The 16,430-nt window shown below is 38.6% G+C and overlaps 1 protein-coding gene across 5 annotated transcripts in view; it reads right to left on the bottom strand.

The window, feature by feature from the left end:
- Positions 1-1,070: 1,070 nt before the first annotated feature.
- The window catches only part of RCBTB1 (RCC1 and BTB domain containing protein 1), a 52,089-nt gene continuing 36,729 nt past the window's right edge, over positions 1,071-16,430 (bottom strand). For 4 of the 5 annotated variants that reach the window (XM_044249687.1, XM_044249686.1, XM_044249688.1 and 1 more), the window contains 4 exons: positions 13,357-13,483; positions 10,950-11,101; positions 10,296-10,426; positions 1,071-3,396 (listed from right to left, as the gene is read on the bottom strand). In XM_044249687.1, the coding sequence (XP_044105622.1) occupies positions 3,256-3,396; positions 10,296-10,426; positions 10,950-11,101; positions 13,357-13,483 (551 nt within the window). In that variant the 3' untranslated portion in view covers positions 1,071-3,255. The other variant, XM_044249689.1, reaches the window with a different exon arrangement.

Genomic DNA, 16,430 nt, shown 5'->3' with positions numbered 1-16,430 from the left:
TTCCTACTGAGAAACTTCCATCACATTAATCAATCTACCTGCCTGCCTTATGGGCACTGAAAAAGAATATAAGTGAAAAACAGGACACAGTTTCTGGTACCATAGGAAATAAATGTAGAGAGACACACACACACCCTCCTTGCCCACGTTTCCTTCTAATGGGCCCTGGATTATGTTCTCCATTTTAAACAACTAGCCTAGGATAAATTCTGGAAGGCTCATAAGCCCCCACCTCCAAGCTTTTGCTTGTGCCACTTGCCTACTATTTTGGAATGAGCAAGAAGGACATTTTATCTTTCCCCACCCTGCACAAACATTACCTTTGGAGCATCTACTTTTCATATTAACCCATTTTCTCTCACTACCTATTATGAAAAGTTGCTTATAGATATGTTTTTGTGTTAATTCCTAAACTTATCTCTCCTCTCTAATAACGTGTATGTTCCTTGAGAACAGGGACTATGTATGTCCTTCTCTTCGTTTATAAGTACAAGATTCAGATATATTTTTCTGCTATGACAGTTCAATTGTATTATCTTTCAGTGGGAATAAAACTATAGGGTTTCTCTGGGGGAGGGGACACAATTGAGAAACCGGTGACATATTCATTGTCGTACCTATTTTTAGCTTAACACCCCTAAGAATCACCGTACTGATTAGTGGCAAAAAACAGGTAACATGAAATTGACCATGCTAACCAAGTTCAAGTGCACAGCTCAGCAGCATGAGCACATTCACCCTGCTGAGTGGTCATCACTACATCTACCTCCAGAACTCTTTACATCTTGCAAAACTGAAACTCTGTATCCATTAAACATTGACTCTTCAAGTCCTCGCTCCTACCTCCAAACTGGCAACTAGTGCTCTGCTTTCTGTCTCAGAGAATCTGGCCACTGTTTTCATTACCTCCCATAGCTGGGCCATTCAGCATCTGTCCTTCCGTGACCGGCATACTTCACTCAGCATAATGTCCTCAAGGTTAGTCTGGGCTGCACCATGGGAGAATTTCCTTCCTTTTTAAGGCTGCACGTTACTGATTTTTGAGGGGGAAAAACAACCCTACACATGTGTCTTAACAGATTATTTATTAACATGTCATTCTAAACATTACATAAATACAGCCTATATACTAGAGTATCAAACATTGTTCCAGTAAGAATTTCAAGATTACATTTAGGGCTATCTTAAGAAATATGAATACTTTGGCTTTCATTATTACATCAGATGAAGAAAACAATTCAAAGAACAGTTTTCATTTCCTGCTACAATTAACAATAAAACCAAGTAGAAAAATAAGAGTGTATTAAAAAAAAAAAGATACTCAAGTACATTTCAAAGGACTTATTCCCATTTTCTTCACTACATACATACTCATACAAATTACTCAGTAATCTATGAGAAGTGGTTCTTCACCTATATAAGGAACTTCAGTAAATACTTGTTGAATGAGTGATCACTCTACGGAAATTTATCTACTACTTTAATTTGTGCTTTTTTTAAAATTTTTTTTCAAGTAAGAGCGTAAACATACTGAAGTTCTTGTTTGTCCAGATCATAAGCCTACAGAACAGTGATTGTTACAAACACTACCCATCATAGCTAATAATCAAATTAATGTGCATTTTTCAACCTAGTGAGAAAAATTCTATCATGTTGCAGAACTAATTCTAATCTAATAATTGATTGGACTTCAATCACCTGCGACATGGTCAAGAAAAGGCTTGTCATTATCTCACTTATCAGTGAACTATGTTTGAGCCCTCACTCCCACCCAACCCCCACCCCCACATCGAAACATTGCTAAAAATAGCAGCTGCAGCACATCTTCCCCCTCCTGTTAATCCGGCTCTGAAAATGTATTTAGGCTCCAAGTTCAGATGAGGGAACTTCCAAGCAGGAAAGAATTCACTAGGGTGCGCCCGCAAATGGAAATGAGTCCATGGGCCAGAGAGTAGAAAGAAGCTTTGTTTCACAGCAAGCTCAACGGACATACATGATAAAACCCAGAGCTGAACACTCTTCCTCCCAAAATCACGTTTCATAAGCAGACCAAAACAAAACCAAACACAAAACCAAACTGAAAGACCCTTTTGAGTAGGATCTTTTCAGGAAAACCATAATTTTGATCCTTTTTTGAAGTTAAATTGTGCTAAATATTATACCTAACACAATTAAAAGCTGAAGAAGTCTAAAATGAAAGCCACTGAGATTACAAATAAGCGAATTTTGTGACACTTGGCCTGGATAAAAGAGCTCAAACAAATTCCAAGAAGTCCTGCCAGAAAGGTGGTTTTAAGAACCACTTCTGAGTCTGATGTAGCAGATCTGATGATCTAGCTGCCATGATTTAGGAAGGCCAGAGTATACGAGCATGCCATTACTTTCCTCTTATGATGAGCATTTACAGGGGGAAATGATGGGGAGAGCAATTTTAACTTCAGTTCTCGGACTCTGTCTTAATAAAACAAAACACTGTTGGACAGTAGTGGAGATTCTAATTTATAAAATATTGACCTTCGTCCAAACAGAATTTCTTTCATGATCAAGTTTTCACAGGTAGTCCTAAATTACTACTCTTTCTGTGCTTAAGTCTTTAGAGAAGTCTTGGCCTAGAAGTTTATCTTTACATGATCAGCATCTCAATAGGTATAACTCATATTAAACAGATTACTATTTTGAAACACCATGAAATTTAAAAAGGTCCTCAGTAGTGCAAATACAAAAGCCTCAAACTATCTTAACTATGCCTTCACAGTATGGCTACTGAAATAGCAACTAATGCAGCATTTCAACGAGCCCCAAAGTCAGCATCTTTAATTCACGGTGGGGCCTCTATGACTATCCCACAATTCACAGACTGTCCCAATTCCTGGTGTCAAAGGGTTGTCAATATGTGAAACAGAAGAATTACCACAGATTTTCCCTTTCCAAGTTCATAAGTTCCTCTAATCAGAAACAAAACAAAAAAACAACCAGCTGAACTTTCACCCCTTTCAAAATAATTCCAGCCAAATTAAGATCACATTTAAAATCTACATATCTGGAAACAAGAGTTGTTTAAAACAGGTTCAGGAAAGCTGTACATCCTTCATATATTCCTACACAGAGATCTGTGTCTCAGAAATGGGAAAAAAAACAAAAAACAAAAAACACCTGATGGGTTTTTTACCTGCAAAATTACATCACCTGCAGAGCACAAAGGACGCACCATCGCCCATACCCCCGGGCACTCACAAAACCCAGCAGCCTTGGGCTTCAGTTCTTAAAGGCTCCACATTTACTGGCTTTAGCAATGAATTCCTTTAGCAGAGGGCCATCCATTTGCCAAAAGGCTGCCGTCTGTGTAACTTCTGTCAAATGATTGATGCAAAACTTAAAGCAGAATTCTTCTAAATCCTGGACACACACAACAAAAATAAAAACAAGAAGAGGCCTTTTTTTATTAACTTTGATCGATTACTTCTATCCAAACCCTCATCCCAAATCTTTCACCCTCCCCTAGAAAAGATATCTGAGGCCAGAAACCTCAAACTAAGCAAACAAGTGACCATAGGTAGGTCTCAGAAAAGCACACACTATTTAGCCAAAACATAGTGAAAGCAGTAATTCCACTACCTCAAGTCTGACTCTTCAAAACACACACCATGCACACAGCCTATGGGCAACAGCTTCTGCAAGACTACCACACAGTCTCGTCCCACGCAAACTTCATCCTGAGCCGTTGAAAGCATACATCTAAAACTAGTACAATAATGCTGGCCTATTATTTTTCAATAATAATTAAAAACAAAGCTGAAAGCAACTTCAGTCCATCATATTTTTTATCACAGTCAAGAAGTCTGAAAAAAAGAATTAAGATGTAGCTTAAAGAAGATTTTAAGAAACAAAAAAGTGATAAAAAGATGACTTCAAGAGACACATTAAAAAAGAAAAAAATTCCAAAGACCTTAAGTCCACTTTTATGCTCTCCTAGATAAAATGCCGTCATTCTTAAAGCCATAAGGAATAATACACTACAGTTCCCGGAAAACTAATTTCTCAGATGGTCAATTCAGAGAAGAATATTCACAGACTGGAGTTTTCAGTCAGACAAATGAAGTAACCAGCTACCGACACTCAGAAGGAAAGTAATACAAGTGGCAAACCGGAACAACTTAAAAACCTATTTGCGCCAATGATAATACAGTCTTTCATCCGCAGCAAAATGGCTACTATGTTTGTTCCTTTAAACACTAGAACATATATTTACTAAATCAGTTAGGCACTGGAATGTATACAAAGTCTAAATACAGCAAATCACACCGAAAGCACTTATCACAAATACCTTGATTTTTTTTTTTTTTTAACTCTGCAATCTACACTGAAGGTCAATACTCAGGGTTCTATAAAACCAGGAACTCAACATTTAAACTGCAGTGTCTTGGTTTCAAGTTTCCAGGTAGTGTCAAATGAGAATTTCAGGCAGGGTGGGGAAGGGCACACACAAACACAGAATCACATCCCTTTCTACTCGCTCAGTGCAGCGCCCTACAAACAAATGCTTCCTTCTTTGAAGGGTCCCTGAATGAGGTTCCCGTCAGTCATATCACCAGTAAGAGATAAACCACCTCTATGTGTATTAGTCAGCTGCTGCCAGAGTTTTGTTTTCTAGATAATTCACAATGCATTTAAAATATCAGCACAATCTTTTCATAAGCGCTTTATAATAAGAGAGTCCCTGTGGGCTGAAGTACAGGTAAATGTTCTGTGTATTATAATAAACTAAAATGTTAAACTATATAAAACATTCCCTCTCACATTACTATTAAAGAGAAAGCCCTACTCCTGGTATTACAACCCAATGATTAAGAAACAGATTTAGGGACTAAATTATATTCCACAAGGAGATAAAAGTCATTTTAATCTTATTTATCAAAAATAGAACACTAGTCGGGACGCCTGAGTGGCTCAGTTGGTTAAGCGGCTGCCTTCTGCTCAGGTCATGATCCCAGCATCCTGGGATGGAGTCCCACATCAGGCTCCCTGCTGAGCAGGGAGCCTGCTTCTCCCTCTGTCTCTGCCTGCCACTCTGTCTGCCTGTGCTCACTCTGATGAAAAAAAAAAAAAAATAGAACACTAGTGTTTCTACATATAATTTAGGAAGAAATAACAAGTCATAAGCTCAGAAAGTTCTTCAAACCATGCAATGTATCAGATGAGGATCTTTGAATACTAACTTTTAATCACATAATTTCAAATTCAAAGAAGAATTTGAAGAATTCAAAGAAGACTGCACTAAATTCTGGCATTGTAAAACCTTATCAGTTCCGTGTCCACAAATTTGGAATTCAAGCTCTTTTGAGTACACATGAAAAAATGAGTTTACCCAGTTTACTAATTATACAGAGATGATCTTGGGTATAAACTTTAAGAACTTTTATGTAGTACAGTATACAAAGGGTGCCTCTAACTTCAAATCACTGCATACATTTGTGAAACTAGCTCTATCAAACTGCCTTCCCTTCCCCTCCAACTAGTTTGAATTGGTTCGATAACTTAGTATTCAAAAAATGTTCTGCAGTTTCAAACACTGAAAGTTGAACCAGAGAACCCTGAAAATTATCTAAATCTGGGTTATTGAAGTAAGTAATTGCCATTTACAGCTGAATCCTGCTTAAAGCAGTTCTATGGAAAAGGAAGCACTGAATGCACTTGGAAAGAGAAACTATTTGCAAGTTCATTTGCATGAAGCAGAGAGACATAGCAACGCAATTCACTCAGCAGTCAATGCTCTGAGTCAGCTTGTCTTTGAGGTGTAAATAAGATATTTTCCTGATTAAATTCTTAAATATTTGAAGAAGCTACATAATCTGTTTGCTCATTCTGCAAATGATCACATCTTCAATACCCAAAAAAGAGAATTCAACTCCTACCCAACTAATAAGGTAACTGTAACAAGAGTGCCGGGCTTTATATAAAACACTTCCAAGAACAAGAAGGCATCACCTGACCAGTAGATGAAAAAAGTTCATAACAGGGGTGCACCTGGGTGGCTCAGGCCATGATCCCAGGGTCCTGAGATAGGACCCCACATCAGGCTCCCTGCTCAGCAGCAGGAAGCCTGCTTCTTCCTCTCCCGTTCCCCCTGGTTGTGTTCCCTTTTGCGGTGTCTGTCAAATAAATAAATAAAATCTTTAAAAAAAAAAAGTTCGTAACAGATTGGAGCATCTTAAGGCCCATGGAATACAGAAGTGGGAAAGGGTGCAAAATCAGGGACTCTAAAACGATATTCTTGGTATTTTAGAAACTAAATCCCTTACTTATGACATTTTATGGTGAAATTATTATAAAGTGGTTCTAAGGCAAATCAGATAAAATACTAGATTTGTTGTAATCAGCAAGAATGCTCAAAATATATTGTTATTCTGAAATAATTTATAAATTCATTCCAAATTTTAAAAATTATTCCAATAACTTTTATATTCTGAAAATAATTTGTTTTTCCTTCCCACAGATTTTCTTTGTAACAAAGTAAAACACAGACAGTTGATGGTCATAATATCCCCATTTTTAAAAATGCTACTGCAGCCTAAATGAACTTCACCAGTCCTAAATTCCCCAAAGCTAAAATAACTGAATGCTAAGAATTTTATTGAAGGCCACTTGGCCAGGGTTAGACAGGTTGTGTATGGGTCACAAGCCAACCTTGAGACACATTCCAGATGGCAAGACTGTGAACCACACCTACTTCTGTCCAAACTTGTTGTTAAAGTAGTAACAAAACTCTAAAACTGTAAGTTCAGTATTTTATAATATATATCAGGTACAAAATATTCCAGATTAAAGGGGTCTTTGGTTTGGTTTTTTAGAATGTACTTAAATGTCTTACTACATACAACAAAATATAGAAAGGTACTTTGTCTCACTAACCAAAAAAATATTTTATAGTCTACTGATGATGGAAAATTTTTAATTTCAGAAAGAAAAAAATGCTGACCATCAGCCTTTAGCACAAAACTTTTCAATACCAATATCCCAAACCAATTTTGGAATTAGATTCCTGGCCTTATTTTTATGACTTCCCAACAATAGCAAAATCTTAGGATGTAAGTTGCTCACCAAGTAGGATTTTCTGGAAAGTGCTGTACTCTTGTTCCTAACTATTTCTCCTAATGTTCAAATATAAACAGAAAACAAAAATCTCCTGAAGACCGTATAAATAGAAACATTTCAAAATTCGTGTGATGAGCTATAGAACTATCTTGATACAGTGTTTCATTCACATATTCTCCCTTGATGGCAATGTTCATTTGGGTTTGTACTAAAGGAATATGGAAGTGCTCCTGTGCCAAGTCCTTCCTCAGCTAAAACTTGGAGAGAGTTTGACAATGCACTCACAATGTGACAGCTCCACAACAAGCAGCTTACTTTAAAAAAAGCTTCCTAACTACTGAGTAAATACATTTTTGATGCTTTTATGCGTGTATATTTGCTTGGACATTATCTTGTCAAATGGGGTACAGAGGAACTGCAGGAACTTACAGAAAAGAGAAAAAAATGGGAGAAGCCCGTAGACTCCATCTTCCTAGCATCTGAACGACAGAATGAAAGAAAAGTCACCTGGTCTCAAGTGGAGCTTCTGAAAGTCAGTCAATTTTCTGGCAGTTAATTTCCAATCTGACTTAATATAGAAGCTTCCCATCAACTAATAAACAAAGTGAGTGGATTTTATTTTTATATTCTAAACACTTCATTTGGGGTTCCTGGGTGGCTTAGTCATTAAGTGTTTGCCTTTGGCTCAGGTCATGATCCCAGATCCTGGGATCAGCTCCACATCGGGCTCCCTGCTCAGTGGGGAGCCTGTTTTTCCCTCTCCCACTCCCCCTGCTTGTGTTCCCTCTCTCACTCTGTCTCTGTCAAATAAATAAACACAGTCTTTAAAAAAAAAAAAAGAAACAAAGATAAAGAAACATTTTATTTACTTACTACATTCTACACCATTAAGGAAATATAATATAAAAGTGTATTAGTCAATTACAGAACTCCTATAAGAATCTTTTAAAAAAAAAAAGCCTAGAAAGAAAGAGGTGATTCTCATTTTTGTCTTCTATTTTCTAATTTTTCTACATTGAATATGTAATATTTGTGGGGTTGGGGTTTTTTTTTTTTCGTTTTCTAAAAAGTACACCTTCGTGGTGAGGTATTTCAAATATATTTGTTCATTCATTTAATTCAACATACTTTTTTTTTTTTAAATCAGAGAGAAAGAGAGAGCACAAGCAGGCAGAGTGGCAGGCAGAGAGAGAAACAGGCTTCTCACTGAGCAAAGAGCCCAGTGCAGGACTCAATCCCAGGACAATGGAATCGTGACCTGAGCTGAAGGCAGCTTAACCGACTGAGCCACCTAGGTGCCCAATCAACATACACTCTTGAGTGCCAAACCAAATGCCCATACTGTGACAGACTCTAGGGAATCACATATATTTTCAGGCTCAAGGAAAGGACAGTATTTCATGTGTCTATACTTAGTATGAGAAAAACAAAAACTACTAATAAAAAAATATTTCCAGGGGCACCTGGGTGGCTCAGTGAGTTGGAGCCTCTGCCTTCAGCTCGGGTCAATATCCCAGGGTCCTGAGATCGAGTCCCACATCGGACTCTCTGCTCGGTGGGGAGCCTGCTTCCTCCTCTCTCTCTGCCTGCTTCTCTGCCTACTTGTGATCTCTGTCTGTCAAATAAATAGATAAAAATCTTAAAAAAAAAAATTTCCAGCTGGCATGGGTAGAAGCGGCACAAAGTGTTTTTCTGTGACTTTTGGGGGTAGGTTTTAGCTTAGTGAGAAAGAAATTTCTAGTACCTAGAGCTGAGATGTTTGCCTCTGCCCAGATGTTCTAACTGGCTTCAGTTAGCACTATCCTAATCCCAGCAATAGGGAACTCATTAGCTGTGAAGGAGTAGGGGAGAGACACAGAGAAGATGTTAAAGTCAATTAAAAAGTGGACAGAACAAGCATCAACCAATTTAAAATTATATCACTGGGTAGAATGCAACCCAAAGAAATAGCACTTCCAATAAAGAAGTTCATGGTGTCACAGAAAAGGTAGAAAAAAATCTATACTTCCATTTCCTATTAGATATAATTTACTTTGATCATCATACCATCTGTTGCCAGACCACAGACCTAAGTAAGCTATTTGAACTTATTAAATATTTATAATCAAAATCTCAAATAAAAATAGGACACATTTTGAAAATACAAGACGTAATGGTGCATTCTGACCCCTAAGTGTGATAAAGATGAAATCTGTCTTCCACCACACTGCCAAGGCCATGGTTATAGACCTCTGCGGGTATTTGGTAAATCCTGATACCAGGTTCTCTGCCTTGTCAAATGATGACAAAATACCCTAAGCAGGGCTAACTGTGTCACTGAAGTGTATACTTTAACTGGACATCTTAAACTCTCAGCCTACTGCTCTCTACCTTTATTCTCTATAAATTTATAAAACCAACCAGACCAGCCTTAAGTTCACTAATTATCCTTAATGCACCCTTCAGGTAGTACCATATTCATTCAGTTCCACAAACATTTATTACCCAGTGCCTACTATGTGCCAGGCACTACAGGGTACAGAGGTGAATAAGAACCAGTTTCTGCCTATGAACAGCTTACAATCTGATGACACTTTGGTTCTTAACTTCAAGAAAACACACTAAACGCAAATTTCAGACTCCCCAAACCCCGTTCATTCATAGATTCTCTAGAGATCCATGAATCCTAGATTAAGAATTCAATCCAGTGCAAAATCAACCATTCACAACAAAACACACAAACAAAAAGAGCCCAGACTGAGTTCTTCACACATGAATGAGTTATAATTAGACAAAGATAGAATTTCAGAGCATACACAGATAGAATCATACAGCATCTTTGGCTGAAAACAGGGTAGAGTTAGAGAGATAGCAAAGTGGGTTTTGAAAAATATATATATATGCTGACCTTGAGAAACCCCCGAAACTACAATATGGCATCAGTCCAACTGGGTAGGACACTTTCTATTTCGACCCACAGTAGAGTTGCTTGGACTTCAGTTAATTTCTTTTCTTAGTTAAAAATGAAAGAAGAACAGCCATTTTTGAAACTATGAACACAGAATAAACAAGGAAGGCCAGCTTTCATTTTTTAGGGATCGGTCAGTTCATGGATTCCCTAAATAGAAGTGAAATTACTCCTTTTCCTTGTCTCATGCAAGAAAAGCAGGGGGCAGGTCATGGGGAGCCGGAGGAGGTGGTTTCTGTTTTTTATTTTATGTTACCTCTGCATCATATCTGACTGCAGCAGAGAACAGTGAAAAGGCATTCTCCACTGTAATTCCACGTTTGATAATATGCTGACAAAGCTTTCTCAGTCGGTTTTCACAATAAGATGTGGCCAAGTCCAAAAGACCTAAAAGCAAAAAGTATGGAAGGTTTAATTAAGTTTACCATAATTTCCCGTAATTTATAAACATACATAACTTATTTTGGTGAAAAGAGTTATGTGGATAAATCAACAGAAGTTTCTTAGTGAATAACACTCTAAATTTTATTAAATAAATCCTCTTTTTCACTCCCTACCTCCCCTACCCCCAAACAGACCTCTCTCCTACACTCACTTTATGCATCTTCTTCTACAGTACAAAGGAAGGGGAATAAATAGAATTACCCCCTCATTTTACTTCTGAGATGAGATGTTATTTGCATTAGCAACGTATACTTCAGTAATAACAGGTGAAAATAAGTCCACAGTCATAAATAAATGTATCCATAATTATTAACCATCATTACTATACAACACTGTTTTTAAAGACATTTATCTTCAAATATTGTCTAAAAACCAGTCAACCTGACACTTCTTAAACTTCAGCACTGTAAGACCACAAGAGAGTTGTGTGGCCACGTGGCTTGGCCTGTCCCGCAGGCTTTGGTACCTATAGCATCTTCCGGCGGCAGGTCCACTGTGTCTGTGTAGAGGTACTGGAGAAAGGCACGGTACACTGGGTAGGAAAACTGGTCTATTTCTATCACCTCCTTCATATCCTCATTCCAGTAAGACTGGAACATGGACCGGAAGTGCTCACACCTAAAAAGAACACAGAAAATTACCTATGAAGTTGCTGCGGTCAGGTAAGTATTACAGGTCTCCTGAACTATTCCTATCCTTGGGCCCACACACCCCAGCATCACGGATTTGCAGCTAGCAAAGACTTTCACATTCACCATCTGCATATTTCCTCTTTCATTTTTCGATGAGAACTATCAAATACTACGAATTATAAATGGAGCCTAGAAGTAAGTACCTAGCACTTCCAGCGTTCCACTGTCTCCATGTGGCAGACCTCATTCAGATCAAGCATTCTGCTCACGTGTTTTTCTTAAAAGTATTATGGAGAAATGCATTTTCAACAATGAAATTAAAAGAAATTCAGAAATGATAGTTCAAATCTTTGACTATGTATCAGTATCATTCAAGTAATTATTTGGTTTTTAATTTTCATGTAATCAGAATATCCTTAAAATGGTTTTAAATGCTAACTGGATTACTTTTAGGCTGATTATTATCCCATTACCTTACATGATAATTTTTCTTCTTTTCTGACACATCTTCAAAATAGCCATTAGTCCTATTTTGTTCTTCTGCTTTGACCTGCTCCCTTTCAATCTTCCCAAGCCTGTTACTCACAAAATACATTCACTGGGAGAGTCACAGATTTCAAAAAAACGTCAGTGGGGCTTTTTATGTTGTATTTGCATGGAAAAAAACACCTGTATGAGGAACTGATTTCTAAATACTGGGTTTTCTTAAGTATGTCATTTACTTCAGTTTTAAAAAGTCACCTTTTCAAATCCTTTTAAAATGAGATATGGTGTAAACAAACATAGATATTTTCAAAATCCATTCTCAACTAAAAATGGTTCCACCTACATAAGACATTACTTCATCTGAGAAGAGAAACAGTTGTCTAGGCAAGGAATGACAAATTAAACGTGACAATTAAATGAAAGGAACAGATGGTTGACCATAGGTTCATGGAAAGGAATATTTCCGGTTCACCTGTTAATACTGTGGTTCAGATATTTACTCTCTCAATAATAACTGGGGCACCTGAGTGGCCCAGTCATTAAGCGTCTGCCTTCAGCTCAGGTCATGATCCCGGGGTCCTGGGATGGAGCCCCGCATTCGGCTCCCTGCTTAGCGGGAAGCCTGCTTCTCCCTCTCCCACTCCCGCTGCCTGTGTTCCCTCTCTATCTCTGTCAAATAAATAAAATTTTAAAAAAATTAAAAAAAAAATAACTGAAATATGGCTTTTGGGTTCCCTTAAAATGTGTTATTTTGTAAAAAGGTTTTCAACTAAATTTCAAAAGGGACTTATAAATGGCCACTATAACTCCCAACAGTCTCACTTCATGTGCCTCTTTTTCAGTAATGGCAGCCTCAGGGCCCAACCGTTATTAATAAAGACAATCCTGTCATCATCCACTCTCTCTAAAGGACATTCCTGTAATTGGGAATTAGATGTCCCTCAAGGTCAGAGGTTCACCACTCCTGACCGTGAGTTTTCTGCTTGAGGACAAAGAAATCTTTAAGTGTAAAAGAAGATAAACACACTTTTCACTAAAAATCTTCTGTATTTTTTTAAGCATGTAAATTTATCAATGGAAATAAATATTCACCAGATCTTCATTTAAAAACAATACAGACAGTGAGCCTGAACAGCTTAATCAGACTCTGAATTTTGGCTTAGGGTCGTGGGATCAAGCCCCATATCAACCAGGGTGGAGCCAGTTTGGGATTGTCTCTTCCTCTCCCTCCGCCCCTCTTCCCACCCTGGCTCAGAGCATTCTCTCTCTCTCTCTCTTTCTCTTTCAAAAAAAAAGGGGGGGGGAACACCAACACAATACAAATATTCACATTACCACATCATGCATTTTCTTTTCTTTTCTTTAAAACTTATTTATTTATTTGACAGACAGAGACCACAAGCAGACAGAGAGGCAGGCAGAGAGAGAGGAGGAAGCAGGCTCCCTGCCAAGCAGAGAGCCTGATGCGAGGTTCGATCCCAGGACCCTGGGATCATGACCTGAGCCAAAGGCAGAGGCTTTAACCCACTGAGCCACCCAGGCGCCCCACATCATGCCTTTTCAAAAAGGCAGGAGTGCATACTCACATATACATGCAAAACTCTTCAGTAATGCATGGATCCCATTCACAAAAATACTATGTTGTACCATTTCTCTCTACTGCCAAGGCTATTCCTATTCAGTCCCCATTTTGTGGGCTAACAAAAAAATGGAGATTGCAACAACAAAAGGTTATTAATGTCTCTAAGTTAATACCTGATTTTCAAAACAGCCTTATGGACATGGATATATTTCCCATCAATTCGAAACTTCAGATCAGCAGTTTCTGGACTATCAAATTCTTTCTTCAGTGATTCGGCAACTGTTAAAAAGTCTTCATGTTCTGAAAGCAACAAACACATTATTAATACAACAGGCTCAGGAAATGTGCTAAAGATATGCAAGACTTCAAAAAAATAACCATTAGCATGATAAATAATTCCATCAGATTTTTTTCAAGAGTTCATGCCTTATTTGACAAATCAATTTCACTGTATCAAAATAAGTACTTTGAGTCTTTAAACTACCAAAAATAGTAGTTGGAAAAGCCAATTACCAGTCTTACATACCGAGTCAGACATTTTATTTATTTATTTATTTATTTATTTATTTATTTTAAGATTTTATTTATTTGACAGACAGAGATCACAAGTAGGCAGAGAGGCAGGCAGAGAGAGAGAGGATGAAGCAGGCTCCCCACAGAGCAGAGAGCCTGATGCGGGGCTCGATCCCAGGACTCAGGGATCATGACCCAGGCTGAAGGCAGAAGCTTTAACCCACTGAGCCACCCAGGCGCCCCAAGTCAGACATTTTAAAACGTATATTTTGGGGCTGCCTGTGTGGCTCAGTCAGTTAAGCATCTGCTTTCGGCTCAGGTCATGATCTCAGGGTCCTGGGATTGAGTCCCATAACAGACTGCCTCTCCCACTTCCTCTGCTTTCCTCACTCTTGCTTTCTCTTAAATAAATCTTTAAAATGTGTATTTTTTAAAAGAATAAAAAGTTAAAGGCAGTCTACGATTATATAAATACTTAAAACTTTGGTTGTTCTCTTCACAGACAAGAATTTATCAATTTTCCCTGACTGAAACACCAAGAACATCTTTGCTCTGCTTTGGGGTAGTTTCAAGGAGCTAGTAAATTCAACTGAAGTTGTGCCAAGAAAGAACTTTAGCAGGGAAGTGGTAACGCCATGCAGTCATGTTCTTATACAAAGAAACCCTGCTTCCTAGGTTTGTGGAATCTCAACATCCCCTCTTAATCCTAAAGATTAATGTACAAACAATAATCCTTACCTACTATCTAAAAACAGAGTAAACTGACTTAGTAACCATGTATACTCAAAGGGAACAGTTTCACAAAAAGCTGATCACACTGCCTGATAAGAACTGTTGGAATGATTATTTGTAAGTCTAACTGTGACCTCACGAAGAAAAAGTAAAGGCACTTGTACAAATTAGGTAACACTTTCCTGTGCAGTCTATGCACAGACAAAGGAAGATAAGTAGAAGGCTAATAGGAAAACAAAAAGAGTTCCAGAGATCACTGGCAATGAATGCAGGTGCTGTGAACTTAAGCGACAGGTTTCACCTGCCCTTAGGATGAGAACGGGGCTCTCGCAGCAGCCTGCTGCTCTTGGAGGAGGGACATCTGCTAAAACCGAGGCTGAAACTTAACAAAGAAGCTTACCCATGAGCTTTACTATCAGAACCTCCCAAGGAAATGGCATTTGTCTAAGCCCTACCCTGGGCTCCCACAATGTAGAGCTCTCTTGGCTGTGAAGGAAAGTGGACACTCTCTCAAAAATCAGGCTTTCGGGCACCTGGGTGGCTCAGTGGGTTAAGCCACTGCCTTAGGCTCAGGTCATGATCTCAGGGTCCTGGGATCGAGCCCCACATCAGGCTCTCTGCTCAGCAGGGAGTCTGCTTCCTCCTCTCTCTCTGCCTGCCTCTCTGCCTGGTTGTGATCTCTGTCTGTAAAATAAATAAAAATCTTAAAAAAAAAAAAAAATCAGGCTTTCCCTGACCCTATAATCTGGATCCCTGGGAAATAAAAGAAAGGAAATGACTAAGACGGGCACGGAATCCAGGCATCAAGAGTGCTACCTCACCCACTCATGAAGTAGCTTCATATCGGTGCCTCCACTTCTGCATCAGTCCTAAGACCTAACTAACACTTTTCCCCGTCTTGGCTTCCAGCAACAAGGACAATAATGCCTTTCAGAAAAAAAATATTCTTCAGAGGTGTTTCTTAACCCGCTGCTCTCTTTCTAACACTCAGCTAAGGCAGTAAACTGAGAGGAAAAAACCTTACTGACTTTTGGTAGATGGGAAAGAAGTACCTTTTCCAAACTTAACATTAAAAAATGTTACAACTTTTGTTCTGAAAAGGATGTCTATTCAGGATTAGGATTCTGAGAGGCAAGTACCTGGAGAAGCCCTTTATAAACAGGTCCAGGTTAAGGAGCACATGGGATTCTGAAGACGGACACAGTGTTTGGCTGTACATGGTACACATATGTGTGATTATGGCCAAACAGTCCCATTTTGGAAACTAATTTTTTCAAATCACAACATTCACTGCAAAAAAATATGGCAGGTGGACCTGGGTGGCTTGATCAGTTAAGTGTCCGATTCTTGATGTTGGCTCTGGTTATGATCTCAGGATCACGAGATTGAACCCATGTTGGCTCCATGCTGGGTATGGAATCTGCTTGAGATTTTTGCTCTCCCTCTCCCTCTGCCCTTCCCACTCTCCACACATTCTCTCTCTTTAAAAAAAAAAAAAATCTATATTGTATTATAATTAAAGAACCTGGAAATGTTCAACTTATTTCACTTTCAATTGGGTAGCAGTTTAACTCTTTCCAAACATACTCTTGCTCCCATGCCCATAAAGACGGGTCACCTAATGATGAAACAGCCACGCTAGCTGTCTGACACACCTGATGACACAAGGTTACTCAGACAAAGGTTTGTACACTAGTCACAACAGCCGAAGGTGGAAACAATCCAAATATCCGTCAAGAGATGCACGGAAAAACAAAGTTTGGTCTATACGTACAATGAAATTTCATCCAGCCATACAAATGAAGAACTAATGTGTACTACAACACAGGGGAGCCTCAAAAACATTAAGTAAAAGAAGCTAGACCCAAAAGGTCACACATTGTATGAGTCCCTTTATAGGAAATATCCAGAATAGGTAAATCCTTAGAAAGTAAAAGCAAAGATGTGACTGCCAGGGATGGGGGAAGGGAGAATGGGGAGGGACTGCACAACAGGCACAGGG

This window comes from Neovison vison, chromosome 5 (assembly GCF_020171115.1).
Source record: "Neovison vison isolate M4711 chromosome 5, ASM_NN_V1, whole genome shotgun sequence".
Lineage (NCBI taxonomy): Eukaryota > Metazoa > Chordata > Mammalia > Carnivora > Mustelidae > Neogale > Neogale vison.
This window is presented reverse-complemented; position numbering and strand designations above follow the sequence as displayed.